The sequence below is a fragment of the Leptomonas pyrrhocoris genome (assembly GCF_001293395.1).
Source record: "Leptomonas pyrrhocoris isolate H10 chromosome Unknown, whole genome shotgun sequence".
NCBI lineage: Eukaryota > Euglenozoa > Kinetoplastea > Trypanosomatida > Trypanosomatidae > Leptomonas > Leptomonas pyrrhocoris.
Window position 1 is genome coordinate 268410 of NW_015438370.1, and position 27785 is coordinate 296194.

The 27785-nt window shown below is 54.8% G+C and overlaps 8 protein-coding genes across 12 annotated transcripts; all 8 read left to right on the plus strand.

The window, feature by feature from the left end:
- Nucleotides 1-853: 853 nt before the first annotated feature.
- ABB37_06382 (hypothetical protein) lies at nucleotides 854-1759 on the plus strand (the record flags this gene model as incomplete). The annotated part of the gene is made up of 1 exon (XM_015804682.1): nucleotides 854-1759. The coding sequence occupies exon 1, from the start codon at nucleotides 1115-1117 to the stop codon at nucleotides 1757-1759; it is 645 nt and encodes a 214-aa protein (XP_015656660.1). The 5' UTR covers nucleotides 854-1114.
- A 566-nt stretch (nucleotides 1760-2325) lies between these two features.
- ABB37_06383 (hypothetical protein) lies at nucleotides 2326-3933 on the plus strand (the record flags this gene model as incomplete). Its single annotated transcript, XM_015804683.1, has 1 exon — nucleotides 2326-3933. Exon 1 carries the CDS (start codon nucleotides 2770-2772, stop codon nucleotides 3931-3933), a length of 1164 nt encoding a protein of 387 aa, XP_015656661.1. The 5' UTR covers nucleotides 2326-2769.
- A 600-nt stretch (nucleotides 3934-4533) lies between these two features.
- Nucleotides 4534-6636, plus strand: ABB37_06384 (putative mitochondrial hypothetical protein; the record flags this gene model as incomplete). 2 transcript variants are annotated; one of them, XM_015804684.1, is made up of 1 exon in its annotated part: nucleotides 4534-6636. In XM_015804684.1, the coding sequence occupies exon 1, from the start codon at nucleotides 5668-5670 to the stop codon at nucleotides 6634-6636; it is 969 nt and encodes a 322-aa protein (XP_015656662.1). In that variant the 5' UTR covers nucleotides 4534-5667. The 2 variants fall into 2 exon arrangements, with proteins under 2 accessions (XP_015656662.1, XP_015656663.1); XM_015804685.1 differs by having other exon boundaries at nucleotides 5210-6636.
- Nucleotides 6637-10152: 3516 nt separating this feature from the next.
- ABB37_06385 (putative methionine aminopeptidase 2) lies at nucleotides 10153-11885 on the plus strand (the record flags this gene model as incomplete). Of its 2 annotated transcripts, none has more annotated exons than XM_015804686.1 (1): nucleotides 10153-11885. In XM_015804686.1, exon 1 carries the CDS (start codon nucleotides 10461-10463, stop codon nucleotides 11883-11885), a length of 1425 nt encoding a protein of 474 aa, XP_015656664.1. In that variant the 5' UTR covers nucleotides 10153-10460. The 2 variants fall into 2 exon arrangements, with proteins under 2 accessions (XP_015656664.1, XP_015656665.1); XM_015804687.1 differs by having other exon boundaries at nucleotides 10163-11885.
- Nucleotides 11886-12699: 814 nt separating this feature from the next.
- Nucleotides 12700-13783, plus strand: ABB37_06386 (putative mitochondrial hypothetical protein; the record flags this gene model as incomplete). Of its 2 annotated transcripts, none has more annotated exons than XM_015804688.1 (1): nucleotides 12700-13783. In XM_015804688.1, exon 1 carries the CDS (start codon nucleotides 12830-12832, stop codon nucleotides 13781-13783), a length of 954 nt encoding a protein of 317 aa, XP_015656666.1. In that variant the 5' UTR covers nucleotides 12700-12829. The 2 variants fall into 2 exon arrangements, with proteins under 2 accessions (XP_015656666.1, XP_015656667.1); XM_015804689.1 differs by having other exon boundaries at nucleotides 12723-13783.
- Nucleotides 13784-14375: 592 nt separating this feature from the next.
- Nucleotides 14376-15099, plus strand: ABB37_06387 (hypoxanthine-guanine phosphoribosyltransferase; the record flags this gene model as incomplete). The annotated part of the gene is made up of 1 exon (XM_015804690.1): nucleotides 14376-15099. Exon 1 carries the CDS (start codon nucleotides 14473-14475, stop codon nucleotides 15097-15099), a length of 627 nt encoding a protein of 208 aa, XP_015656668.1. The 5' UTR covers nucleotides 14376-14472.
- Nucleotides 15100-16269: 1170 nt separating this feature from the next.
- ABB37_06388 (xanthine phosphoribosyltransferase (XRPT)) lies at nucleotides 16270-17372 on the plus strand (the record flags this gene model as incomplete). Of its 2 annotated transcripts, none has more annotated exons than XM_015804691.1 (1): nucleotides 16270-17372. In XM_015804691.1, the coding sequence occupies exon 1, from the start codon at nucleotides 16650-16652 to the stop codon at nucleotides 17370-17372; it is 723 nt and encodes a 240-aa protein (XP_015656669.1). In that variant the 5' UTR covers nucleotides 16270-16649. The 2 variants fall into 2 exon arrangements, with proteins under 2 accessions (XP_015656669.1, XP_015656670.1); XM_015804692.1 differs by having other exon boundaries at nucleotides 16481-17372.
- A 2701-nt stretch (nucleotides 17373-20073) lies between these two features.
- ABB37_06389 (hypothetical protein) lies at nucleotides 20074-27726 on the plus strand (the record flags this gene model as incomplete). Its single annotated transcript, XM_015804693.1, has 1 exon — nucleotides 20074-27726. The coding sequence occupies one exon, from the start codon at nucleotides 20074-20076 to the stop codon at nucleotides 27724-27726; it is 7653 nt and encodes a 2550-aa protein (XP_015656671.1).
- Nucleotides 27727-27785: the final 59 nt, after the last annotated feature.

Genomic DNA, 27785 nt, shown 5'->3' on the forward strand with positions numbered 1-27785 from the left:
AAATCGGCGCCTCAATGGGAAGGAGAGGAAACGTTGATTGCATGCATGCTAATGCTGCATTCCTCGTTGTGCGCCTGTGTGGTGCTATGGCCATGTGTGGGACTATTCCAACGTGTGTGAGCTATTTTGACAGAGCGATGCTCGCAGCACCGTCACTTGTGCCATTTTTTTTTCTGGCTGTTGATGTCCTTTTGTTTTGCGGATCGAATCGCTTGAAGCGCGTCTCGGCTTTGAAGTGCGCTTTTGAAAGCCTTTCCTCCTCCCTGTGTGGACGTCGCACACACACATGTGAAGAAATCCAGACGGAATGCGGAAGAAGAGGAGAGGATGCGCAGTTGCTGTTTGCTGTTTAAACAACAACAAAAATCTAAGTATCACACCCACAGGCTCACATTACAAGAAACGATGCTAGTGACCACAAAGCGCGAGTTTGTGTCGGTGACGAGTACCTTTGGCAGCTTCACCTTCGCGAGTGTTCCTGTCTCGATAGCTTTCCCGCCACTTGACGGCCGCTTCGTCCATTCTCTTGGACGACAAAGGATGTGTGTGCGGTGCGCCTTCATCATCTGTTGAGTTCAGGCGACGTGGCCGACACCTGCTGCTTTGTCTCTTTCTTCATGTTCCTCTCGCATCGCATGTACACTTTTGTGTGTGTATGTGTCTCTGCAGCGAAGTGTGCTCTTCGTGGAACGGAGAAGAGGGGCGAGTATCGTCGCAGCTGTTGAATGCGCCTACGCCTATGTCGTTCTATGTGTGGCTCGACAACCTCCACTTAGCTTTATCACTAGTTGGTTTCTTTTTCCTTTTCTTTCTTGAGCATTCTTGTGGCGCTTTTCATTGCACACGCTTTTGAAGAAGCCTCGTCGCAACCGTCTTCCTCTCTGTGTGTGTGTGTGCGTGCGCAGCTTCACATCGCAGCAGCCCCTCACCGCGGACAGACAGCTCGTGCGGGGTATTCGGCTCCGTTAGCAAGAGCAGCGAGCAACGGCTGACCATTATCGTTGGATAAGCCCGAGGAAGGAGACTTACATACTTATTGTCGCACGCTGCCCTGCATCTACGGGACGAAGAAAGAAGAAAAACAACAACAGCAACACCATCAGGTAAAACGGAAATGAAGTCGTCGGATATCTTTCACGCGTGCAAGTACACGCCGATTCTGCTGAAGAGCCGCACGAACGACAGCGGCGTGAATCAATACGGATTGAAGCCCGTGAACTCGTATGATTTTCTCAACCCGACCAACCTGGTGAACTTCGGTCGGGGCACCTCCTTCGACAACTTAGGTGTGCGCCGCTCCGACCGAGGACAGATTGACTCAGCGCCGTCGCTCGGCGGCTCCTCTGTGTTTACGCAGGCGAAGATGTTGGGCCTCAGCGGCGATGATCAGATGCGCTTGTGCGAGTCGGAGACGACACAGCTGCGCGTTTGCATGGCAAAAGGCGGCAACACCTGCGAGCGGGAAAGCTTGATACTCGACGCCTGTCTCGGTAAGGTTGGCCATCTGCGCCGTGCCATCCGAAGAGCTGGGGAGGAGTTCAACGACTGGTTTATCCAGAACGTATCGGACAACCACACGAAGCCCTTCCAGCACCGTCCGCACGACTGGCGTCACTTCTACGCACAGGAGAAGCTGGTGCGGGAGAAGCAGCAACACGGTCACGCCTATGGCCGCCGCCCGAAGGCGTTCTCGTTTGGTGCTCGCTACGTCAAGACGGAAGGCTACGGCAAGCGTCCCCGTCTGCCGTACAACAAATAACCACGGCGCAGGAGGAAAAGACAACGGTAGGGCTTCTTGTTTTTGTTTGCTAGATAGCCGTGTCTTCGTGTGTGTGTGTGTGTGTGTGTGTGTGTGGCGTGACGGAGCAGCTGAGTGCTCCGTGTGTTTCCGGGGCTGAAATGAATTCGCTACCGTTTACAGAAGGAAAGAAACAAACAAACACGCGCTGCCGCATCGTTGTGTGTGTGCGTGATGCTTGAAACAGCAATGAACTACCGAAGCAGAAATGCACTAGTAGAACGAAGCTACTTTTGTGTTCTCGTTGGCTCACTTCGCCTTCAGCGGCGGTCTCTTTGTCTGTATTTGCTTGTTTCCTCCGTGCTTCCCGGGACGCGTTTTGCATCTTTTTTTTTTCTTGAAGGAGCTCCATCGCGATGCGTCGAGTCCCGCCTCAACTGTTCCGTTTTCCATGGCCGCACGCATGCGCATTGCACCCTCTCTCCTCCTCTCATGCGAGATCTTCATGACGCCATCTTGCACCGTCCTTCACCTCCGTTTTCTCCTCGCTCACCCCTCCACCTCCACCTGCCAAAAAACCCCAAAACAGGTACTACGCATCACACACTTCCATTGCTGGCTTTTCTGTGTGTTTCCTTCGTCTCTGCACGCTGAGGAAGTTCCCTCGCTCGCCCTTCTCTTCTTGTAAAGTTTTATTTTCGCACAACCCTCGCAAATCACTCCAGCGTGCTTCTCAATTTTACTTTAGTTTTCCTTTGTTCTCTTGTTGTTGTTTGGTGCTGACTCGTCTTCGTATCCGTATACACTATCGTTGCGGTTCTTCTTATCAATAGCACACGCGCACCCGTACACGGAGAAGAAGACAAACAACAACCGAAATAAGTGGGAAGGGGTTCGATCAAGTGTCTTCTACCGCAGCTCTCTTCCCTCAGGCGTTGTTCGCTCTCATTCCAGGGTTTATTATTATTGTTATTATTATTCTTAAGCCAACATTGACAGACACGGAGACCCCCAAAAGGAAAGTGCCCATCATGGCGATCCCTTTGTTGGCCAACGCCAAGACAGTGAAGGAGGACAGTGCCCTCTTCTTCGCTGTGACTGAAACCTACGCCGTGCCGACCGCCAGCGCGCGCTACCGCACTCCACGCCAGTTTAATGAGCTCCTCCGCAGCCGCCTCCGCCAGCGCAATCGCTTCAATCGCGATCACCACGACACGTGCATGTACATCGCCCGCTCAAAGAACGCGAACGTGGTCGCCTACACGGCGAATCTGGTGGATGTGAAAACGAATCAAAGCGTGGAGTCCGGCATTGGCCGCCACTGCGCCTTACGCAAGGACGACCCGCTTCATCCGTACTTCGTGAACTTGGAGCCGTCGTACGTGGCGGAGCGGCGCCGCAAGGGCGTGGAGTACGACTGCGATGATTTAAATATTTTGGAACGCACGATGGCGTACGGCGTGTCGGCGGCGCCCGTGAATATGGATGGCATCTCGCAGTACTGGGGGAGGAAGGCACCGGAGGCCTTCGCGGAGCTGCAGCGGAGCTGGGCCACGTCCGGCAGCGCAGCGGCGCCGGAAGGTGCAAGGGAGAAGTCCGGCACAGACGACGACAAGAAGAACGACGGCGACGACAGCAGCAGTGGTGACAGCGATATAGTGAAGAATGCTGACGCCGGGGCGGGGTCGCTGGCTGATGACCTTACAGCCGACTCGCTCGACGCGGCGCTGAAGGCGTGGTGGACGCCGTTTCATCCGTACGTCTCGCACTTCGTCGCGCTGCCCACGTGGCCCGGTCTGGTGTTGTGCCTGCCGCCTTTGAGCACGACCGACGGCAGTCATCGCAGCAGCGCGTGTGATGCGAGTTTGAGCAGAGACGGGACAGCCCCGACGAAGGCGGCGTCTGTGGGGTTGGAGGGGACCGACGCGCCGCCGGAGACGGTGAAAACGTGCATCACCTACGGCACCCACACCGAGCCATCTCCGCTGACGCCGACCACCGGTGTCTTGTCGGACGAGGACACCGTCGTGGTGATTGTTTCGCTCATTGATGGCGAGCTGAGCGTGGTGGAGAGCGTGTACGTGAGCAGCGTGGAGCCGAAGCGCTTCTACCAGCTGCCCAAGGTGGAGTACATCGAGGTGCACGGCACGTCCCTCGCCACCGGCAAGCCGACCTATGAGAAGAAGTCCAGCTAACCGCAGTTAAGCGAGAGAGAACGAATGCGAGCGCCGTTTCGCTGTTCTCCTCTTCTCCGCCTTGTGATAACTCCAGTGGTAGCGGTAGCTGTCCGTCGTCACAGGCGAATGCTTATTATTCTTTATTCCTATTACCACTGGAATGCGGTGTCTTTCAGCCTGCATCTGTGCACGTGTGCAGCGGCAACGCAGCCAACACCACATTCTTCGACACTCTGCTCCACTTGCAAAAGGAGAAGGAAGAGCACTGGTAAAGGGCACCTTCTTCGATGCTTTTATTTATTTATTTATCCGGTTTCAGTAAAACAGAAGTAATATCGCCATGCGGTGACGGCGCTGTTTTGACGCTCTCGTCTATTTCTCGTACCTTCTGTTATGTGAGAGTTTTGGCACAGGTTTTATTCCTGTCGATGCGAGCTTTCAGTTTTTATACACTTCGTCACCAGCACGAACAGCTGTCAGCCGCGGAAATTTAAAAAAGAAAAGGATTATCGCTGTGCTGTTCTTGTGGGTTGTGCGTGTCCCTTTCCATCGATTACGACTAGTATAATAATTAATGCGGACCTTTTCTTCTTCTAGCCTCCTTTTTGTGATCATGAAAGGAAAATCCTCTTCTCGTTTGCTTTCGTTTTCATTCTGCTTTAAAGCTTTTTATTCCTCCTTTCCGGTCCCTCTTGGCTCAGCTCTGCGCCCCCTCGAGCGAGTCTGCGTGAAGTCGTCATGGAAGCGACTGAAGGTGTCTGTGTCTCGCTGCATTCCGTTTTCGCATTCACTGCTGCCACATTTCCATTGCTGCACTGTGCGCTGTTCACACAAACACACACACGGCCGGTTCTTTATTCTCCCTTTTGTTAGTTGCTTAAAATATATATAGGGAAAGAAACACCCCTTTTCGATGGCTTATGTCCCTGCGCTCCCGCACGCCTTTTCAGAAAGTGGGTGACTGACGCAACAACGCTCCTTCGTTTAGTTGGGGAGAGAGGGCGAAAGAAAGGAAGAAAAGGGACGGTGTGTGGTAGGGCGGCATTGGGTTCCGCCGAGTGCGATCTCGCCCCCTCCCCTAAGCCCAACCCAACCAGCTGCTGCGTTTATGATTCTGCTTTTCTTTCTTTTCCGAGACGGCACTTACTCCGTTGTTCTCCTCTTACCATCTTGTCGTTCTTCGTTGCCTTCTCTTTGTGTTCTTGTGTCGTTTCTGCGACCACTTTACCTTCTACACGCTTTCACTGTCCATATCTACAACAACCTTATATATATATTGCTGGCCCAAACCCACAGCTTTGTTCGTTGTTGTTTCAAGTATATATCCATCTATCATCACCATTCAGCGTAAATCTTTTTTCCCCCTTTTTCCCTGTCCCCCCTTCACTCCGTACAGAGAAGAAAACGTTCTTTTTTGAAATATCTCTGTCTCTTGCGTTTGTCTTCTCTGTACTTACTTCCCCTCATTTTTTATGAAAGAAGTGTCTCCTTTTCTATTTCCAAATAAAAGAGCTTATTAGCTTTAGTGTTGTCCTTTGACTTTCCCTCTTCCTCTTCTTCTTCGTTTTTACGATTGACGCCGTTCGTCCTCGGCGAACCTGCCATCGCACGCTTTGTTTTCGTTTCCGTTTTCTGAATCCACATCTTTCACATCAGCTATTCGTGTGAAATACGAAGTTGGTTATACAAAACGAAAATACGCAAGAGAACTGTATACGTCTTTGCATTCTCACTAAAAAAAGGTTTAAAAAAATGGCGTCTTCTGCGGCGACACAGCTCTTCCGCGACTTCGTGTGGCAGCCCATTTCCCCCTCCGCGAAGGGGCCCTCGAATCTTCCCATTCGTCGCCCGAGCAACACGAGTGCGCACAACGAAAATGCAGATGTGCTGGTCACCGCACCGGGCCTCACGGCCGGCGTGCAGCAACTCAACCGATCCATTCGCCGCCGCCTCGTCGCCCGTCGGCGCTTCAAGGACGACCACCACGACACGTGCATGTTCATTGAGCGCTCCAAGAACCAGAACGTGGTCGCCTACACGGCGAACTTGGTGGACGGCAAGACGGGCGCCGCTGTCGCGAGCGGAGCGAAGCGGGCCGATGTCACCTTCAAGGCCAGCGATCCGCTGCGGGCATACTGGGTCAAGATCGAGCCGGAGCACGTCGCCCGCCGCCGCGCCCGCGGCGAGACGGAGGACATCTGCGAGCTGAACATGGTGGAACGCAAGCTGGCCTTCGGCTGCAATGCGAGCCTCCTCACAAAGGAGAAGTTTATGGCGGAGGTGTTGCCAGACAAAGCCGCGCGCAGTGCGGCCACCGCAGCGGAGATGGAGGCGATTGCGCTGCTGTACGACGAGCTGCATCCCTGTCTTTGCAAGTTCGTGGCCATGTCGTCGTGGCCGGTATGGATGGTGCGGCTGCCGCCGCTGACGGAGAGCACGTCGACCGCGACCGCCGCGCTCGACACGGACGACGACGCCTCTCCGGTTTCGATGCGGGCGTCTCGTGAGGGAGAAGACGCGGAGGCGATGGCGTTTAACGCGAACGACACCGTCGTGGCGATGCTCGCCTTGATCAATGGCGAGCTGAGCGTGGTGGAGAGCGTGTACGTGAGCAGCGTGGAGCCGAAGCGCTTCTACCAGCTGCCCAAGGTGGAGTACATCGAGGTGCACGGCACGTCCCTCGCCACCGGCAAGCCGACCTATGAGAAGCGGACGACCTAGGCTCTGTCGTACAGCCAAAGAAAAGTAAATCTGCTGAGAAATACAAAGAATGAGCGTATAAAGGTAGACGCACCGATCTTTATTAGCAGCATCGATTGCTGCGTCCGTGTGCTAGTGCGAGTTTAAGTGTGTGTGTGTATGTGCGTGTGCGTTCGACGGTGTCCAGTTCAGTTTTCCTTTTCCATGTGGGCAGGAAGCTGTCGGAAAGCGCTGCGGCTCCTCTTTCTTTCTTTTTTCCCTTTTCTCTTCTTTATGGTGTCTCGCCACTTCTTATAGTTCTTGGTGCACTGGATGTGTACAGACGGATAATGCAAAATTGCAGTCTATCCTTTTTTTTTTTTGAAAAGATAGCCATAAAAGGAGAGCAGGGACTGAAGGCTGGTGGTGCGAAGAACGGTAAGCTGCTTCTTATAAACACGTTCTCTCCTTTGATTATACCTATATGTACGTATGGTCTGGCAGCTTATATGTTTCTCTGTCTCTCTTTGTTTTAGTCAGTAGCCGTTTCGTTGTCCTTCTGTCTAGCCGCCTTCAGCTTCTCTCTCTCTCCTAATAATGATAATAGTAAGCAAAGGGCCTCTCGTTTTTTCCCCCTTTGTTCTCTCTTTCGTGTTTCCTAGACTTCGTTGACCTCCCCCTCTCTCTTGAGCCCACTCGATTCAACCGAGTTCGTGCAAAAAGGGGGGACAGGCGACAGAGGCAGCATTGAAATGCCGACGGTGGGCGTTGATATCTCTCACCGGCTCCTGCGTTGGAAGTTTGCTCACGCCTTCTCCTTCTTCTCCGTTCTGCGAAACACCCTAAAATAATAAAAACAGAAATTGGAAGGACGACAGTTGAGAAGCAGAAGAGCATGGGTATCAGTTCGTGTTGGCGGATGCACCGAGGCGCAGTTAAGGATTCTCAAAGAGCGCTTTTCTTTAGCAGTTTCTTTCGTGCCTTTTTTTGAAAGAGAGATTTGTTGCTTTCGTGATCGTTGTCTGAAACCTCTTTTTCCCCCTCCCCTTTCCTCTCCTTCTTTCGTATCCTTTGTATGTGGCGCTCGATTTTTCGCGGTAACGGAAGGAGGAGGAGCAGACGGACGAAACAGATAAAGAAAGGCTGGTCGTTTTCGTTTTGCTTGAGTTTTTTCTTTTTTTTCTTTTTGTTCTAACTAACGTGCGTAACTCTTTCTCCTTTGCGTTTTGGGTTTGCCTTTTCTCTTTCTTTCTTTTCACTGCGTGCGACGTAGAGGTGTTCTCGCTTTCTTTTTTCTTTTAAATGTATTGTGGCGGAGGGGATTCTCCTCTCCTCACGTCTTTGTGCTGTCTGCTCCGTATCCCTCCTTCGCACGATGATGATTTTGAATTTTGGATTTTTGTTGCTTTGCTGCGCGCATGCACACACACACACACACACACACACACACCGACACATATATGTGTTTGTGTTTTCTTGTTTTCAGATGTCCTCTTTCTCCTCTTCTTTTGCTTTCCGTCGTTTTCCTTTATCTTTCTTCCGCTGCCGTACGCAACGCGGCTTTTTTTTCTTCTTTCTTTGGACTCTTCCGTGCAGGAGGCACTCGGTGTGTTCTGCGCGTTCCATGCAAAAGGGAGATAAAATAGGTAGAGAAGGTGTGCGCGCCGAGGAAGAGAGGGGGAGAAGAGAGAAGAACAAGCCGAGAAGGCGAGCAACACATAGAGGCGTTTACTTGAAAAAGAATAATTAACGCAGCAAATCTGGTGTCTCACCGCTTTCGACTTTTTTTTTTCTTTGCTCTTCGCATGTTGCCCCCTCTTCGGTGCTCTCGACCCGCCAGCTGGGTCGATTTTCGGAGGTGCAAGTTGAATGCCTCGAGGAAAAGAAAACGAAGTAACAACAACCACAAATAAAGAGAAAAGGAAAACAAAACTCGAAGAAAAAAAAAATGAAGCGCATCGCGCCGAATGACGTCCACGCGCACACCTCTTCTTCATCGAAGGTGCGACTACCAATCTACCCTGCCCAGCAGCTCCTCCAATGAAGGTAACAACGGAGGAAGTCTTGCCTGTTTTTCTCCTCAGCTTACCTTTTTTCCCTTTTCAAGTGCTCTTTTTTTTTCTTCTCTTTTTCGCTGTCTTGTTCTCCTTTGCTGTTAAGCGATTCTGATGACATTTGGTGTACATACAAATATGTCTCTATTTCCTCTTCCCCCCCAAAAAAAAACACAAAAACTTGCAACAACAGACGAACACCCTTTTTCTTCTCTTTTATCTTTTGCTTGTGGTTTTAGTGGATCGCGAAGTGCTTCTCTGTCTCAGTCCTTGTTCTTCTTCTTCTCACCGGTACGCGTGCATTCGACTGTACCCTGGAAAGAGAAAAAGAGGGGCGGCGGACGAATTTTAAAAGGAAAAAGGGATAATTGAAATGCTACATTCGATGGACCCCCCCCTCCCTTCGCATATCCCGCGTGCTGGTGAACGTCGTTCTATGTGCGCACGCACGAGTTCCTTCATTTCTAATCGTTAGTTAGTTGTTTTTATTTCAGAATTTGATGTTTGTAGTATCTTAGTTATCCAGACAAAGGGAAAACTGCCTTCTCGCTGATCAAACCTCTCTTTTCAAGAAGCAAATAAAAAAAAATGAAACGAAAAGAAGCTGTCTCATCACGGTCAAACGGTTTCTGACGATTCGTAATTCAGCAGGCATGCGCTTTGTTTTCTTCTTCTTTTTTTTCTGTTCGTTTTTTTTTTTTAAGAGCCTCTTGGACACGTTCTTGCGACCATCGATGCTTCATATCCCTCTCTAGTATTATTGCTGCTGCTGCTGCTCTTGTTGACCACTCTCATTTGTTTAACATAATTAGGGAAGATGTATCTCCACACAACAACACCGACAGCAGCATCACGCACCCTTTACCTCCCCCCAAAAACACACACACCTACCACGACAGAAACGGCGTGAGTTGCCGCGTCAACGGAACGTTAAAGTCGTCCATCTGCTGCTATCATCTCTTCTTTCCCTTTTGTTTCTGCGACAATCGGTAATGAACGTAACAGAATAAAAGATCTAAACATATATATTTGACCTTTCATTTATATATTCTTATATTGTTTCAATGACAGGTATCACGCCGCGACGCGAGACCCGCCAACGAAAAACACGCTTAAGAAAATAAAGAAGAAAATGAATGGAAAAGGAAAGGCGATGCGCCAGATGCGCTGACGCACTGTGGGAAGGAAACCGGAAAGACAAAAAGCCAGAACTACAGAATCTTAAACGTGCTGTTTTCCTTCTCGGACGCCGTGGGTGTTCGAAATCGACTAGAGCTTTTGGAGTTGCACGAGGGCAGCGTGCAACGCGCCAACGCTGTCGTCTACGCTCGCGCCTGCTGCTCGCAAGAAAAAGTGTAGCGACGATGAAGGGTGTGGATTGGGCTCCTCTGCGTTTCAAATCGCCAGACCTCGCTGCTTCTCCTTCTCACCTATCAAAAACATGCTCTTTTTTTTTTGATATTTACCTCCCTTTGCTTCACTACGTTCACCACCACCACCGCACAGGTATTTGCAGCTCTTGCGACAGAAAACAACACTGCGGCGATCGAGGAGGACGTGCTGTGCCTCCCGCCCTCTCGCTTCCTATTCTATTCTGTTTTCATTTTTTATTTTGCATCCTTCACCCGCCTGGACGTTTCCCAGACGAAGCAAAGCAGTCCACTTCGCGAGGTTTATAGTAACGCCGCCTTATTTGGTTCCGCTAAATAAACTTAAAGGAAAACCTACCCACCTATATAAACACCTAGTAATAATACTATATATATATATATATATATATATTGACCACAAGGAGTATTCAGCGTCGCGCCAATGCCACCGAAGAACGCATCCGCCAAGAACAAGCAGCAGCAGCAGCAGCACGGCGGCAACGGCAGTAACAACACCAAGAAAGGCAAGGGAAGCAAGAATGACAGTGAAGAGGACTTCGACGCGCTGCTCGCGGCTGCCGTGAAGGCCACCAAGAACGACGCGTCAAAGAACCACAGCGGCAACAGCAACGGTAGCAAACACGGAGGTGCGGGCGGCAGCGGCGGTGTCCCGAGCAACAAGAGCCTGGCGGCAGATGAGCCCGTTGTGCCGAGCTCCGCGGACCACCCGGAGAACCCGTACCGTGCCGCCGTGGCGGGCTATCCTCGGCAGACCTGGCCGGAGCCGACGGTGCCGGTGGCGCAGCAGTTCCCCGCTGGCCAGTTCCCGCCAGGCGAGATCGTCGACCACCCGGGCGAGATGAATAACTTCCGTCACAGCAGCGAAGAAAAGCGAGCACTGGCGCGGGCGAGTGAGCAGCAGGTGCAGGAGATGCGCGAGGCTGCGGAGGTGCACCGGCAGGTGCGTACGTGGGCCCAGAGCTGGATCAAGCCCGGCCTCTCCCTCATGCTCATGACTGACCGGATTGAGAAGAAGCTAAATGAATTGATTGGAAAGGACGGCATCCTGCGGGGGCAGGCGTTCCCAACCGGCTGCTCGCTTAACCACGTCGCGGCGCACTACACGCCCAACACGGGGGATGAGAAGGTTGTGGTGGCGTACGACGATGTGATGAAGGTGGACTTCGGCACGCAGATTAATGGCCGCATTATTGACTGTGCGTGGACGGTGGCCTTCAACCCCATGTACGACCCCCTCCTGCACGCCGTGAAGGAGGCGACGTACGAGGGGATTAAGCAGGCCGGCATCGACGTGCGACTGTGCGATATCGGGGCTGCGATTGAGGAGGTGATGGAGTCGCACGAGGTAGAGATCAACGGCAAGGTGTACCCCGTGAAGAGCGTCCGCAACCTGTGCGGGCACAACATCGGCCCCTACCAAATCCACAGCGGAAAGAGCGTGCCGATTGTGAAGGGTGGAGAGCAGACGAAGATGGAGGAGGGCGAGGTCTTCGCGATTGAGACCTTCGGCTCGACGGGTCGGGGCCTGGTGAGTGAGGACTTGGAGTGCTCGCATTACATGATGGCCCCTGGCGCGGAGACGATGCAGCTGCGCTCCGACAAGGCGCAGCAGCTGCTGAGGCACATTCATAAGTCGTACAGCACGCTCGCCTTCTGCCGCAAGTGGCTCGACCGCGACGGCTTCGATCGCCACTTGATGAACTTGAACCAGCTGGTGAATGAGGGGGCCGTGAACAAGTACCCGCCCCTGTGTGATGTGAAGGGCAGCTACACCGCGCAGTTTGAGCACACCATCTTCCTCGGTCCGACCGCGAAGGAGATTTTGTCGAAGGGGTCGGACTATTAAATGGCGAGGAGTAGAGGAAAAGGGGGGAAAAACTCTGCCGCTGTTGTTCTTTCATCGTCTTACCGGCGTGCTTGTGCGCGCGCATTTTTGGCTCTTCGCAACACGTGCGTGTGCGTGTGCGTGTGCGTCGTTGTTGACGTCAACGCAGCTTTATCTTTCATTTTTAAAATATTTTTTTTTTTCATGCTTTACGAAAGAAAAGGAAAGGAATACTGTTGCTTGGTTGCGCACGACGAATGGCTGCTGTCGTGTCTCAGCTGTCACAGGAGCGGGGAGGCTCGTTGATCCCGGCGTGGGCGGCGTCTCTCTCTCTCTCTCGCCGGACAACTCTTTTATCCCCTCTTTTTTTTTCTTTCTCCTCCGCAGAAGAGACGAAAGGGAAGCGTGAGGGGGCTCTTGCTTTCATATTAGCTAAATACAAACGGCCACAACAACAACTCATTTGATTTCTCGTAGTTTCGGCGAAATGGAAGGAACCATTCTAACGTTAACGCGAAGCGGAACGTGAACGCTAAGCCAACCCAGAGGAATACGAAGATAAGAAGAAGGAAAAGAAGGGAGCGCTTCTTGGCCCTCCTACGTGCTATGACCCGCTCAGGAGCTGATAACAAAGGAGAGGAACGTGACCTTTCTTTTTATTATATATTTTTTCTCCTGCTCCTTTCTTCTCCTTTAGAAGAAGATCGTTGTGCGCTTCAAGGATAAAGCAAAGCTGCTTTCGATATGTGTTTTCCTAAAGAAAAGAACCCTTGCTTCTCTTTCTTTCTATGTTCACTCTGAGCATTTTTTTTCTTTAAATTCCGCCATCTCTCCTAGCGTACCGTCGTGCCATTTGACAGTTGTCGCTGCGGCATTCCGCAGGCATCACCGCCGTATCCCGCCTCTGCGGAGAAGCAAGCCTCGTATTTCTTCTTTTTTTTCTTTTTGATAAAGCCGAATTGTTGATGCTTCGATACTCACTGCGCCGTGCCGTGGCTGCCATCACCGGCGGCTTCTCCTCTGCCGCCTTCACGGGCGACGACGGTGATGCCTTTAACAGCCTCAAGAGCGAGCAGGAGCGGCTGCAGCGGCAGCATCAAAGCGGCCAAGACGCGGAGGAGGCGACCGCGCGTGACAACTTCTCATCCGACCGTAGTAGGAGCAGCGGTGATGAAAGTCAGAACGCGTCTACTGCTTCTTCATCCTCCTCCTCGTTCACCGGGTTTGATTTCTCCTCAGCGGCCCACGCCAACGACGGTGCCGACGCGTCCACATCGACGTTGGAGCGGCCCACTATCGACACCTACCGAGCCATGACCGATGAGCGGCTCGTTGACACGCTGCGCCTGCGCGATGAGCAAATCGCCCAGCTGCGCCTCATCTACGAGAGCTTCCACTACGACGCCGACAAGCACCTCCGCAAGATGATCTTCGACTACCACGACAAAACAATGCAGCTCTCGCAGGTGCATGGGAAGATGCAGCAGGCTTCGCTGCAAATCAACCGCGAGGCGCTGGCACGCATGCGGGATGAGCAGGAACGCATGACCCGCGACAAGCGCCTCATCTTTACCCTCTGCACGCTCTGGTCGATCATCTTCTGGGTGTGGGTGCGTCGTCACTACGTGAAGAGGCGCGAGCTGGAGTCGGCGTGGGTGTCGGTCGTCGACCGAGCCCAGATGAGTCCCGCCGTCACGGGTATCGGAAGCTACGGTGACAACTTTTTTGGCAGCAACAAGCGCAACGCTCGCTTTGCGGAGACGTCGTGGGAGCGCGAGGTGCGGGAGCGGCGGGAGGCGCAGGACGTGCGGAATCGGCAGCTGGCACTGCTGCGACATCAGGGCGAAGTGGCGAAGGCGGTTGCCGCCCGTGATGCGGGAGGAGCAGCGGTTGACACTCCAACGAAGCAGACGCCTTAAACCCCCCCAAATGAAGAAGGAGAGAAATCAATCGGTGGCCACCCCCGCTACTTTCCTTTTTTTTCTCTACTGCACGCACGTGTCGTTCGTTAGCGAGGTAGCACATCATCGCCGTTTTTGTTTTCTTTCCTTTTCCCCCTCTTCTGCAGAGAGAGGGAGATGGTATATCGATGGCGGTTAAGACTGACTTATGAAGCACGTGCTTGGTACTGCGGAAGACGCGTTGTCTCCCTCTCCGCTAGAGACATCGCACTCGAAGCTAAGAGAAGTCACAAGAAGCACGCAAGGTTGCAGCAAACGGCGAATTATACTCGTCTTTCCTTTTCCGTCATGCAGAAAGTCGAAAGCCGCCTACTTTTTTCACCCGCACGGCCCCCTCAAACACATGCGTGTGTTCACGAACGGCGAGAAACCTGTCAAGGTGAGGGCTGCTGGCCATGCCACCACGTCTCTCTGCTTCCGTGTCTCTTTACCGTACACACACACACAGAGAGAGACACACAACCACGTTCCTCATTTGTCTTCCCCCCTTTCGCCTCTGCCTTGCTCACCGTGCCATCCTCTACGCTTGAATTGCTTTTACCTTGACGGTAGTAGTTTGATTTTTTTTCCCCTTTGGCTAGCTAGCCTGGCTTTTTGCTCTCTACTTCGACTTTTCCCCTATTTGTTTCGTCTTTTGCCCTACAGCCATGAGCGACGCCGCCACGCCCACCGCTGCCGCACCGCCGGTGCGCAACTACGCGATGTCGTGTAAGACTCTCGTCACGCAGGAACAAATCTGGGCGGCCACGGCGAAGTGTGCAAAGCAGATCGCGGCGGACTACAGACAATACAACTTAACCGAGAGCAACCCGCTCTATTTGCTGTGTGTGCTGAAGGGCAGCTTTATCTTCACCGCGGACTTGGCGCGATTCCTGTGCGATGAGGGGGTGCCCGTGAAGCTGGAGTTCATCTGTGCCAGCTCGTACGGCTCGGATGTTAAAACCTCCGGCGAGGTGCGGCTGCTGCTGGACGTGCGAGACCCCGTGGAGGACCGCCACTTAATGATTGTGGAGGACATCGTGGATAGCGCCATCACGCTGCAGTACCTGAAGCGGTTTTTGCAGGCGAAGAAGCCCGCCTCACTCAAGACGGTCGTCCTGCTGGACAAGCCGTCTGGCCGCAAGGTGTCGCTCGAAGTCGACTACCCGGTCATTACGATCCCACACGCGTTCGTCATCGGCTACGGCATGGACTTTGCCGAGTCGTACCGCGAGCTGCGCGACGTGTGCGTGCTGAAGAAGGAGTACTACGAGAAGCCCGCCAGTAAGCTGTAGCGAGGGCAAGCGCGTTTGTTGCCCGCCTCCTCTACCCGTTTCATTGCACCTCGCTGGTCGTCTTCTTCAAACCAAAAGAAGAGGGGTGTCTTTTGACTTCTGTTTGGCCGCGCTCACCGTTCCGGTTATACGCACAACGACGAGGCAAAAGCGAAGCGTTAACTACATGAATTTTTCTTCTTTGCCTTACGGTTGTACTGCTCGGGAGGCTGCGGCGGGGAAAGGGCAGAGGAGGGGGCGGGGTGTCTCCGCCTTTTGTTCCCATCTCCTCTCGCTATTCACGGGGTTTTCTTCCTTTTCCTTTCTCCTAATCTTTTCCTTCGGTTCTTCTCTTTCACGCCAGTTGACTCGGCGTCTGCTCTTTATTATTATTATTATTACTGTTATTATTAATTTTTCAACCGTGCGTGTGTGTGTGTTATCTCGAAGGAACTTTTCCCCATCGTTGTTTTGGTAAGAGTTAATAATAATAAGAGTGAAGTGAGAACGAACTCGTTGAACATATAAATATTTTTTTCTGTGTTTCTTCGCACGTCCTTTTGCTCCTCCGTGTGGAATAACCTTCACCTCAAATTGGTGTCTTCGCCGGAGGGACGGTGGCGGAGTTGGCAAAAGGTGGGCTCCCGGTTGACCTCACCAGTCTGGCGTGCTTGAGAAGCACTCGAATAATGGATTCATCATAGCACCGCAAAGGAATAATCGCATACCTCGCTAATGCCTAGTCGTTTTTCTCTTTCCCTTTTAATAATCATTAATGGTGTGTTTCACATGGCTGGCCGCTGCCGTCGCAGGCAGCAAAAAAGGGAAATCAGGGGAGACTGGTAGAAGGCGCCTTCTGAAAAGGAAAGACGAGAAGAAACATCATTACTCATAAACTTATGCGCTTTTGCACAATCCGCTGTTGATCTGCGTGTTCTCGATTTGTTGGTCGTACAGTGACCGGACATGTTTTCTCCCGCAAAAAAAGAAGAAAGAAGATTGCTTTAATGAAGCCAAGTACCCGCCGATTTAGAGGTCCTTTTTTTTTTGGCATTTTCGATCAGCACGACCGCATGGCTGCCCACACTGCGCGGCGGTGTGGTGCGTGCAACGATAGGCCCCTCCACCACGTTTTTCATCCCTCTACATCGCCGCCTCGCTTCTCTTCACGATTTTTTTTTTGGAGAAAACAGAAAATATCAAGGCAAATCATTTCCTGTTTCGGTCTGTGCTCCCCGACATTGACTCAACTACCTCTATCAAAAAAGCTGAAAAGGAAAAAAAGCAAGACGCACGAACATCCGCCACACGCACACTACACAAATACTTTGGTGTTTGCTGAACTGCTAAGAACAAACAAACCCGCACGATCGCTCCAAATTCTTCTCCTCCCTGCCCTATAAGAAATCTCTATCTAAGAAAGGACCTCCTCACTTTAAACTAACTCGTAAGATATATATGTGTTTAAACGCTTAACCTTTAAAAAAAAGAATACCTTCTCTAATCATCGAAATTCCGTTGACACAGCATTGCATTCAACCGCAACCAAAACAAACAAACAACGAAAGGAAATGATGCCAGGCCGCCGCTGCACCAGCTCCGTTGAAGGCGACAAGGTAACCGTGGACGGCCGCGTCTACCCCATGGCGTCGAGCATCGTGGCCACCGAAGACGTCATCCAGGCCAGTATCAGGGCAGCCGCGCAGAAGATCGCGGAAGCCTACCGCCCCCTGACTCACCGGAACACCCACCCGACCCCTGGCGCTGCCCCGGACGCCGCTGCTGTCAACCCACACGAGGCCCCCATCAGCCTGGAGAACCCCCTCATCCTCATCTCTGTCTTGAAAGGGAGCTACATCTTTACCGCGGACTTGGTGCGGTACCTGGGCGACGCGGGCCTACCGCACGTGGTAGACTTCGTGCGCCTCGCGTCGTACAACTCCGGCACCACGAGCACGGGAACCATCTCCGTGATGCTGAAGCCGAAGTTTACGAACCTGCAGGGGAAGCACGTGTTGATCGTGGAGGACGTGTGTGACTCCGGCCGCACGCTGAAGTTTCTGCGCGAGCGTCTGATCAAGAAGTACCAGCCGAAGTCCGTCAAGACAATCGTGATGGTGAACAAGGACTCCTCGGCGCGCAAGGTGGACTTCGAGCCGGAGTTCGAGTGCCTGAAGGCGCCGAATGCGTACATTGTCGGGTACGGGTTTGAGGTCAACGATCGCTACCGCGATGTGCGCCACATCTTTACGCTGAAGGACGGCTTTGCGACGCGGTACCCCGCAAAGCTGTAGGCGAAGCGGTGGGAGGCGAAAAACGTGCTGACGCAGCACCGTCAACGGCGACGACACCGATAGCAGCCGCAACAAGCACCAAACACGAGTCACACCTCTTCTGCGGGGACATTCTATTACGCTGCGCGGGGATTTCGATGTCCGCTCTCATTGGCTTTTTTTTTCTTCTTCTCGCAGATGAGCGTGTTGAAACGCTCATTTTCGAACTACCTTCTCTTCTTCCTTTCGGCCACTCGAAGGACGTCGTTGATTCGCGGACCTTTTTTTTTTGCTTGTCCGTTTGTTGGCGCGTTGACACGTTGAATCGTCATCGCCTCCGTCAGGCACGTTCTCTCTTTTCGCGGTCGTCTTCTCCAGATGAGAGGACAGTAGGAGGAGACCGCCTGCGCTGTTTTTGAGTATGACGTGTATATCTATATCTATATCTATTTAGTTGGGTGTGTATCTCTGCCGGCACGGCGGTCGTGAGGGAGGGAGGAGGGAGATGAAAGGAAGTATGCGTTGACGTCGTATTTCTTTTTTTTTTGGCTCCAAGTCACCAACTTCTAACTTAAGCTATGTCGCTGGGTACGTACGTAATAACAATAGGCGTCGCTCTGCGCTTTCTGACAGATGAGGTGCGTCCGTCCCGGTATTTTGTTTTCCTTTTTGCGTGTGAATCTTCGACGCACATCGAGATACCGAGACATGCTTCACCTCAAGTAAAAAGAAAAAAGGCATCAACAGCAACAAATGGAATGAGTGAAGAAGCAGTACGCTGCTATTTATGAGAAAACGTTTTCTGAGAAAGGAGATGTTGATTTGCGCAGGGTAAACCTCCCTTGTCTTGAAGGTTTGTTTTCTGCTCGTTGCCTTCGTCTAGAAATGCGATAGGTAGCTCACAGCAAGGTTTGTTGCGGGACTCTCTGCAGAGGAATAGTTTTGTTTTTCTCCCCAACACGGAGAACATCTTGAACTGAGGAAAAGAGAGAGACCCCCGAAATGAAATGCTCGCGCTTTAGTGCGCCTTTTTCTTTTCCCTGTGTGCATACAACAACCCGTTCTCTTCCGCTTCAAACTTCTACTCTCTCTTCCTTTCTATTTTTTAACATGCATTCTTCCAGTTCAAGAACCGCTTCTAAGGGAAGGCAGTTGTGTGACGTTAAGTGCTTCGCGTTTGATCAGGCGACTCTGCTCTCTTTTGATCGGGGATTTCGTTTTCTGTTTCTTCGTCATTCTTGCTTTTTTTTTTCTTTGCTTTCCAGAAGGAAAAGAGCTCAATTGCACGTACTGCGTTTCGCGCGGAGAGGTAGGTGAACGCGTGTGCGTCTCGTTTGCCGTAGCTGTACTTCCGGCGTCCTTCACTTCCTCCGCTGTGACTGTTGCTGCAACAGCTGTTAATGTTGATTTCTGTGCTGCGATAGCACCGCGTACTTCACCCACAAAAGTTGCGTCTTCGTGTGTTTCTCTTTATTAAAAGAACTCTTTGCGACAGCTCCCTCCTATTTTCGTATTCTACGGCGGTATTTTTGTTGTTTTGTCCGCGGGGGACCTCACCCCCCTCCCCCCTCTTCCTCCTCCTCCTGTCTTCGCTGCCACGCTCCCAGCATAAGCTTTTGTATACACGCACGGACTCTTAAGAGGGGCGAGTGCCTCAGCACGCTCCTTGAGACATCCTTTGGCCGATTGTTGCTCTTACTGAAATATATTTTCTCTTTTATCCGTAGTTTTCTTCTTTCCGTTTTCCCAACGTTTAGCTTTTTTCCTTTAAATCAAAAACAGAAAACAAATAAACCGAAAGAAAAGGAAATAATAATCAACACACTCAAGTAAGACGCCTGCGGGAGGGAGGGGACGAGCCGTTAAAGGCGTAGCCGCCGCTTCTGTGCTTTATATATAACCTGAAGAAGAAAGTGTTTTTGCTTATCCTTCTAACGTCGTATACAAAGCGTGTTAGGCGTGTGTATTATTACGTGTGCTTTGCTTTTTCATTTTTCTTGCCTTTTCCTCTCCGGCATCTTTCGCGGCTCTTGTGAAAGAGAAAGGCGAAGGCGGACGCTGAATCGTGGAACGTTGTTGCTTACTATTGCTTTGATTTCTCCTCCGTCGCTTGCAAAGGCTTTCGGTTGGAGTGTCCGTGTGCACAGCTGTTTTTATTCCTTTTTTTCTTTCTTCTTGGGGCTTTTGTTTTCCACTTCAGTGTTTTATTATTATTATTATTATTATGTTTCTTTAGCTGTATGTACTGTCAGTTTTTGTGAGTTTGCCTTTGTGGTGCTGCTTCTCCTCTTCCCCCGGCTGTGTGCAATCACCACTTTTTGCTGCCTTCTCTTCCGCTGTCTTGTGTTTATCATTATTATTATTATTTTATCCCCCTTTTGGCTGCGCTGATTATAGCTGCTGTGGCGGCTGCTACTCGCGTGTCCTTTTTTCGCGCACACCTGCACCCGCGCTCTTCGGCGGCATTTCTTTTCCTTTGTTATTCATTGTTTTATATATTTATTTTGCTTTAACTGGAAATTTTTTGAGTTAGTACTGCACTACACCCTGTAGTGGAAGAAAGACGGGAGGGTTCGTAATCTTTTGCTACTTGATACTATTTCCTTTATATATATCTATTGTTTGCCGCTGCTGAAGGTGCGTCTTTAATTCTGGAAGAAGCATACATACACCCATATATATATATATTTAACAGCCAAAAACACCCTTCGCATTCGTTGTCATGTTTACGTCTGGCCTGCCTCAGTGGCCTCGCTACCGCGCTCTCCGCGTCATCGGACAAGGCGGCTTTGGTACCGTGTACCTCTGCGAGGACACGGAGCCAACCAGCGCCATGTATGCGCAGTACGTGGCTGTCAAGGCTATCTCGCTAAGTGCGTTGTCGGACGAAGAGGCGCTGATGGTGATGTCGGAGGTGTCCCTGCTGAAGAACATCGACCACCCGAATATAATAAAATACCTCGACTCTTTTATCTACGATGAAGAGGAGGAGTATGAAGGGGCGGGTGAGCGCGTCGCCGCAGCGTGGCGCTCGCCGCCGTCGCGCAACGGCGCAGAAGTCGAAGAGAGGCGAGAGAAGAGACAGGCGGCATCACTGGCTGCTACTGCGCAATGGTTGTGCTTGGTGACGGAGTACATGGACGGCGGCGACCTCTCGTCCCTGCTGCGGCAGTACACAATGCCGGAGAGGCACCGCATCAAGGACGGCAAGCCCGCACCGTCGCTGTCGGCGTCAGCGGAGGTGAAGAAAGCAGATCCTTCGCCTTCTTCGCCGCCCTCCTCCCCTTTGTTGGAGGGACCTTATAGCGCGGAGGTGTTACCGTGGGACCGCGCGAGTAGTAGTAGTGGTGGTGGTGGTAGTGACACGGCGGCGACGGATATATCCTTGAAGCCTCTCCATAAAAAACCCCCTGCCCTCACACCCGCGAAGGAAGCTGCGCCGGCGGCGGCGACAGCAGTAGCAGCGGCAGGGGTGACCGCTGAGGTGGCTCGGGCTCGACAGCACAAACGTCATCGATCCACAGACGTAAACGAGGCGGGCAGCAAGGCTACCAAGAAGGGGGAATCGATCGACGGAAGATGGACGGGTGGTGGCGAAGGGGGCACGTATGACTGGGAGCGGCTGAGCAGCCAGCATCGCCGCCGACTCGCGTCAACACTGCGCGTAGCGGAGCACTCATTTTCGTTGCAGTTTGGAGGGTCTTCCGCGTACGGCGACTCGTCCCCTGTGCCCACAGCCGCGAAGACAAATGCAATGATGATGGACGAGAGCAGCGACGATGTAGGAAGAAAGGCTGCGCTAGAAACCTGGATCTCGGACACCTCTGCCGCAGAGATGCCCTCCACTCCGCTTGGCGCTACGGCAGTTGAGGAACTCACACCATTCAGCAAAGCAGATCCTTTGCAGACCTCACCCATCACCACGCTGATGGAGGAACAGGAAGCTGCTGCTGTTCTGCATGACACGTCACCTTCGTCTCGACTGGACGCTCAGCTGCCGTCGGACCCGAATCAGCTGTGGGTCGAGTCTTTCCTCATCACCGACATCGCAAAGCAGTGCCTCGACGCACTGGCCTACCTCCACGCCCTGGGCATCATCCACCGCGACATCAAGCCCTCCAACATCTACCTCTCCAAGCGGGACGGCACGGTGAAGGTTGGCGACTTCGGCGTGTCGAAGCTGCTGCAGCCGTCTGCTCCATTTACGACTACCTTCGTCGGGACGCCGTTCTACCTGTGCCCGGAGCTGTGCATGGGCGACCCGTACTCCTTCGGGGCGGATGTGTGGGCCCTCGGCGTGCTGCTCTACGAACTCTACTGCCTGAAGCTGCCCTTCGCCGCGGACAACGTCCTCGGTCAGATTTACGTGATCACCGAAGGCCGGTACGACACGGCGGCCCTGCGCTGCCCGCACGCCTTCGCCGCGACGCAGCGGGCCGTGTTGGAGGACCTCTACGGGCCGTCGTTTGCGCAGTCCGAGGTGCTCCTGCACGGGCTTGTGGTGGAGATGGTGGAGAAGATGCTGTCCGTCGACCCGGCGCAGCGGCCGTCTGCGGAGACCCTTCTAACGCAGATGTTCGGCGGCGCGCCGCTGCGTCTCGGCTCCAGCGCCGGCACCTCCGCCGCCCCCACCCCCATTCATCGTCCGCCATCCGCCGGCCTGCTTCCTTTCTACGATGCACCGAACGCAGAGGGCGCGGAGACGGCGTCGATGGCGGCAAACGGACATCATCACAGCAGCAGCAGCGGCAAAGCTGCCGGTGCGGCTCCCGCAGTTGCACAAGCGGGCCGCCTTGGTCCGCTGGCGACGGCCCAGCACGCACGATGGGCCGGCAGTCTTTTCCAAGCCGCCTCTGCCGCTCTCCCGCACGGCACTCCGGCACTGGAGGTGAGCTTCTCAAAGGAGTCCAGCCCCGCCCCGCCGTCACGACTGTGGAGTCCTCCTCAGTCTACATCACCCCACAGCAACAACACGAACAGGAACGGCGCGGATGACGCGTCAAAGGAGCCGCTGGCCATGAAGGTGAAGCTGAACATGCTCGACCTTCTGCAGGAGATGCCGAACGCGCAGCGGGAGCGGCTGGAGAGCTGCGCTGCCGAGGAAGACGCCTACGACGCCCAGCGGCTGCGGAATGTGACGGCCCTTTCGCCGCTTGCGGCAGCGAAGCCTTCGACCGCTCCTACGAAAGCGCAGGCGACGAGGGCAGCAGAGCAGCGGCGGTTGTCTGCCTGCGGCAGCTTTGCAGACTTCACCCAGTTGCAGCTGCTGCCCCCGCTGTTCCTGCCCTCCGACCAGCTCTACGGCAGCGACAGCGCAAACGAAACACAGCAGCAGCAGCAGACAGACAACGGCAACGCCGATGTCATGATGCGAACAGCTTCTGCACTGGAGAGTGAGGACGGCGTTGCGGCAGCCACCGCGCTTGCCCTCGCGTCGTTGTCGAGCGCAGGGGCGGCGGACTCGCTGGATCGCCTGATCGGGGCCGACACCCGCGAGGCGTTGAACGCCTTCCTCGACGAGGTACCATGGCTGCAAAACGCAGATGTGTTCTCTGCCATTCCTCTCTCCGCCGGCTCGGACGATGTGATGCTCGTGGCCCGCGGTGGCCATCATCGCGACAGTAACACCAGCAATGTGTTGGATGCGATGAAGCTGAATGAAAGGAAAGGGGAGGCGAAGGTGTTTGGTGGCAGTATGCGCTCGACAAGCTTTTCCTCAAACGACAGACAGCAGGAGCAGCAGCAGCAACAGCAGCAAGGCTCGGAGCCGCAGCACGTGGATGGAGGGGTCACACGCTCGCCTGCGCCCGCCATACGCTACGCCGGCAGCGTTTCGCGCAGTAACTCCAACATCGCGGTCGTGGCCATGCCGCAGAGCAGTCCGCAGCGGCAGCGCACGAGCATCACCCGGGCACTACACGCGGATACGTCTCCGAATGAGCAGCAGAGGCAGCCCACGCCGGACAAGAACAACGCCGCCGACGATGAAAGGCGCGCAGAAGAGCAGCGTCGAATCTCGCACGGCTTTACCGCCGTCGGCTCTGATGCCGTTGGATCGCCGGTGACCACCTCCACTGGGCACGCAGTCCCCATCGTGTCTCCAGGACTGAGCAGCCCACTTCACGATGAAGCCGCTTCTCGGCGTCAGCGTGTGTCCACGACAGCCGTGGCGGCCACAACGAAGGACAGCGCGGGCGTGAGCAGCAGCAAAGACGATAACAACAGCAGCGGCAGCATCGGCAATCAAACCAATGGTGCGGGTAACCACCACGAACGAGCAAGGGAGGACGGGGAGGAGGAGGAGACACCGGCGGTGGTGACGGTGGTCACCACACACGGCGGCAGCGGAGTGCTGCGGTCTCGTCTATCGTCGACGCAGCTGCATCGCGAGGGCGGCGCTGCGGAGTCTCGTATTCGCCCTGTCAGCGCTGCGAAGCGCGACAGCGAGCATGACGTGGCCACGGGGACCAGCGACTTGAGGAACAGGGCTTCCTTCGTGCAGGAGGTAACGAAGAAGGAGCGTGACGGATCTGCGGAAGCGGATGACGGACTCGCACGCGGCGACCTCCGCAAACAAGGAGGACGGCAGGACGTTCCCGTGGCGCCGCTGTCGGCCGGCCTCACCGCTTCTCCCACTCTGGCGGGAAAGCCGCCGCCGCCAACGCCCAAGGCAAACACGGCGGGCCGGTGCGAGGGATACTCCACCAATGAGTTGGAGCGTCTGCTTCGGGCTAAGTTGCAGGCGCACTACAAAAAGAGACAGCAGGAGCTGCGCGCACGGCGGGCGGAGCTGGCGGCGCAGGAGGCCGCACGAGCCAGGATGCGTGAAAAGCTCGACGCGCTCTTCACCTCCGCTTTTCTCGCGCGGACGGAGAGCTCCTCGCCTGATACCGTCCGCGACACCGCCAGCTATCACTCGACGCGCACCAACGACACGATGCTGAGTGCGGGGGAGGGGGAGGAGACCACGGCGAGTGAGAGGCCGCTGACACTAGCCCGTAAAGCGACACTCCCCCCGGTACCCAGCACGTCGTCCACTTCGTCTTCCAATGCACAGCTTTCAGCTTCTCCCGCGTCCCCGGAACCAACCTCCGCCCGGCGGCCTTCGCCCACAGCAACGGCGACTGAAGCCAACTCGTCACCGTTAGCTCCTAGCAGTCCAGATGTGTTCCTGTTAGACCAAACAGCGCGGCAGGCCACGAAGGAGGAGGAGGTGCTACGTGCACTGTCTGCGCGTCACTTCTCGGAGAATGCGATGACGTCTACCACAGCACCAGGGCCCCGCCTGCACACGAGCAGCGGACCGGCAGCAGATGCAGCGTCCACGAGTGCGCTGACAGATGACGCACCGGCGGCCAATGAGTCGAAGTCATCTATCAACGCCACAAACAGCAAGGATGACACGCACGCTAGCAGCAACCACCACATCCACCACCAAGGCACAGCGGCGCCGGATTTTCTGATGGAGACACCCGCGGTGCGGCAGCTGCGGCAAGCGGCCACGCTAGCGGCGGCGGTGGAGCGGCAGAAGACGGACTTCCGCAAAGGCAACGAGCCACCAGCGCGCATCCAGGTCGCGCCGGTGTGGCGCCCCCCGCACAAGTCGAAAGACGTACCGGGTCTGTGGGAGACGTCGTCTGCCGAGGCGGAGGAGGCGGAGCCGGACGCGCGCGGGCGACCGGGGCGGCCAGCACCGGCGCATGTGCGGACGGAGCTGCGGTGGCGCTGGAGTGCACCACCCAGTGCTGCGGAAAGTGAAGGAGATGACGAAGAAGAGGAGGAGGAAGCACCGGAGACGGCCACCTCACCGGAGCCGTCATCGTCGGCGTCATCGTCGGCGTCATCGTCGCCGCCCGCGTCGCAGAAGATGTTGTTGAGCGCCAGTGCGGGAGGCAAAGACAGCGCGTTGCTTGCGCGACGAATAAAGGCATCTGTTAGTCCTCCCCGCGCGGAGAAGGATGCCGATGCTGTGGAGCGTGCGGGAGACTGGAAGGAGACGAGTGAAGACAGCGAGGCGAAGACGATGTACCGCGAGGAACACGAAACGAAATCGAACGACAGCGGGGAGGAAGAGTCAGAGGACACCGACTCGCAGCAGCAGTCGTCTCTCCTCGGCTCCCCTGCAGAACTGCACGTTGATGACGGCGTGCAGGACGACTTCCCCTCGCGGCCGACACTTAAAGGCAGTGTACATCGCAGCAGCACGACCGGCGAGGGCATTCCTGTTTCACAAGGCAGCAGCAGCAGCAGCAGCAGTAGTAGTAGCACCAGTAGCAGCAGTCGGAGTATCAGCGTGGGTCCGCCACACGCGCAACACCCCTCCAAGTCACAGCAGCATCAACGACGTGCAGCGCGCACAAGGAACGGCCAAAAGAAGAGAAGGGAAAGCAGCACCGCTCCTTCCTCCGAAACGTCGAGCTCCTCCTCTCCCAGAAGCTCCAGTAGCAGCAGCAGCAGCGACAGCAGTGAAGAGGGGGAAGAGGAGGAAGAGGAGGACTTGTCGTACGCCTACACCGTGCAGATAGACGCCGAGACGGGCTGTCGCTTCTTCGAGTACGTCTGCCCCATCACCGTCGAGCTCGTCGGTGAGTTGCCGGCAGCGTGTCGGGTGGCGACGCCGACGCAGATGATGGTGGCGACGGAGCAGCTGCTGTTGCTGCCACCACCGCCTTGTTCTTCATCGCCGAGCGGGGCGAAGTACACGCCGGCCGTCCACCCGACAGGCGTCTCGGATTTCACGCTGACGTCGCCATCGCCACCGCCTCGCGAGGTGGCTGTAGCCGCTCCCTCACCGAAGTTGGAAGACGAGCGCGTCCCGCTCAAGGTCGAGGAGAAACAATTGCAGCCGTGTTCTTCACCTTCGGTCGTAACGGTAGCTGCGATCGCCGCGGTCACCGCCGCCTCCGCACCAGCAGGAGCAGAAGGAGGAGCCGCTCACCTCAACATCAGGAACAACGGCGAGGATGGCTCCAGCGGTAGTCTCGAAAGCAGCGGCAGGTCGTCGTGGTTTGAGGAGTCCTCGCTGTTGTTGCCGAGTAAGCCGGCAATACCGACTCTGCACGTTACACAGACAACGGATGCGGTGGCGATGCTGACTACTGATACACCAACGGCGGTGGCCAACGCATCACAGATGAAGAGGGAAGTGGACAGGTCTGCTGCTGCTGCGGCGGCGACAACGACAGAAAACAGAAGAGAGAAGAACAAGCCCGCGTCATCACCGCCTTCCTTCTCTGCGCGGGTGGCCCCGCCGCCTTTGTCGGTTATTCGTGCTCCTGCCGCACCTCCGAAACGCGCCTCTTTCGACGCTGGTGAGGCCGCGCGTGAAGCACAGAAAACAGAGGAGAAAGAAAGGTTTGTTGAAGAGGAGAACGGCGGCAACGGCGACCCGCCGTCGTCGTCGCAGCGTCGACCGAATTCGCTGATCGTTGTCGGCACAAAAGTCCCTCCGACGGCGCAGCAGCCGGCGCCGCCTGCACGACAACGAACCGCCTCCGTAGGCGAGGCCCAGAAATCAACGACGCCGCTCAGTAAGGCGGAGGCGGGGTTGAAGGGGTCGCGCCGGTCTTACCGCAAATCTACCGTGAAGCCGCCTACGGGCAAAACGGGTCTCAGCGCAACGCTGGACGGCGCCGCATGGCGTATTCGCGTGCCGCCACTTCCATCTCTGGCTTCTACATCGAACGACAAGGGTGTGTCTTCGACTGCTGCCGCAGCTTCTGCGTCTTGTCAGTACATACACCTTCCTCTTTCACTCGCCCTGCGGCCCGTACGTGCCCGCACGCGTTTTGTGGGCCTTCTGTGGCGTCTATGGATGGCCACGCAGCTGGTCGACCCCGCGCTGCGGCGCGTCGTCCTGGGCGGTGACCGCTGCAGCGGCGCGAGCAGCAGCTGCACCTTTGCCGAAGCCTTTGGGGACTGGGCGAAGCCGGTCCGCGCGGAAGACCGCACATCTGCGACGGCGTCGTTCTCCGGCACCACTAACGCATCGGTCACCGTCAGTGCGGAAGTGTCGGGCTTGACAAGCGGGTCCGTGACAGCGGCTGCCTCTACACTGCAGATGAACGCTACGCAGCACGGCGGCAGCGACACGCTGGGGCTGCTACCGCCCTCCGCCGCTGCGTCTCCGAGCATGTCGGTGGACGTGGCAGGCGTGGCAGAGGCACAACGTTTGACGGCCGCCGCTCCCTCTTCACCGCGGAGGGGTAGGTGGAGCTTGTACTACGTGGAGCCACACCTCAGTGTGGCGATGCGACTGCAGACGGACGATGACTGGGCGGTGGTGCGGCACAAGGTGCAGGAGATGGGTCAGCTCTTGCCTTTTATTCGCCTGTATTTGGTGCTGCACGACGCGGAGTTTACTTCCGCCAAATAAGCTGAGGCAGAGGAGGAAGGAGAGCGTGAAGGTAACGAGTACTATCAGCGGTGGGCCTC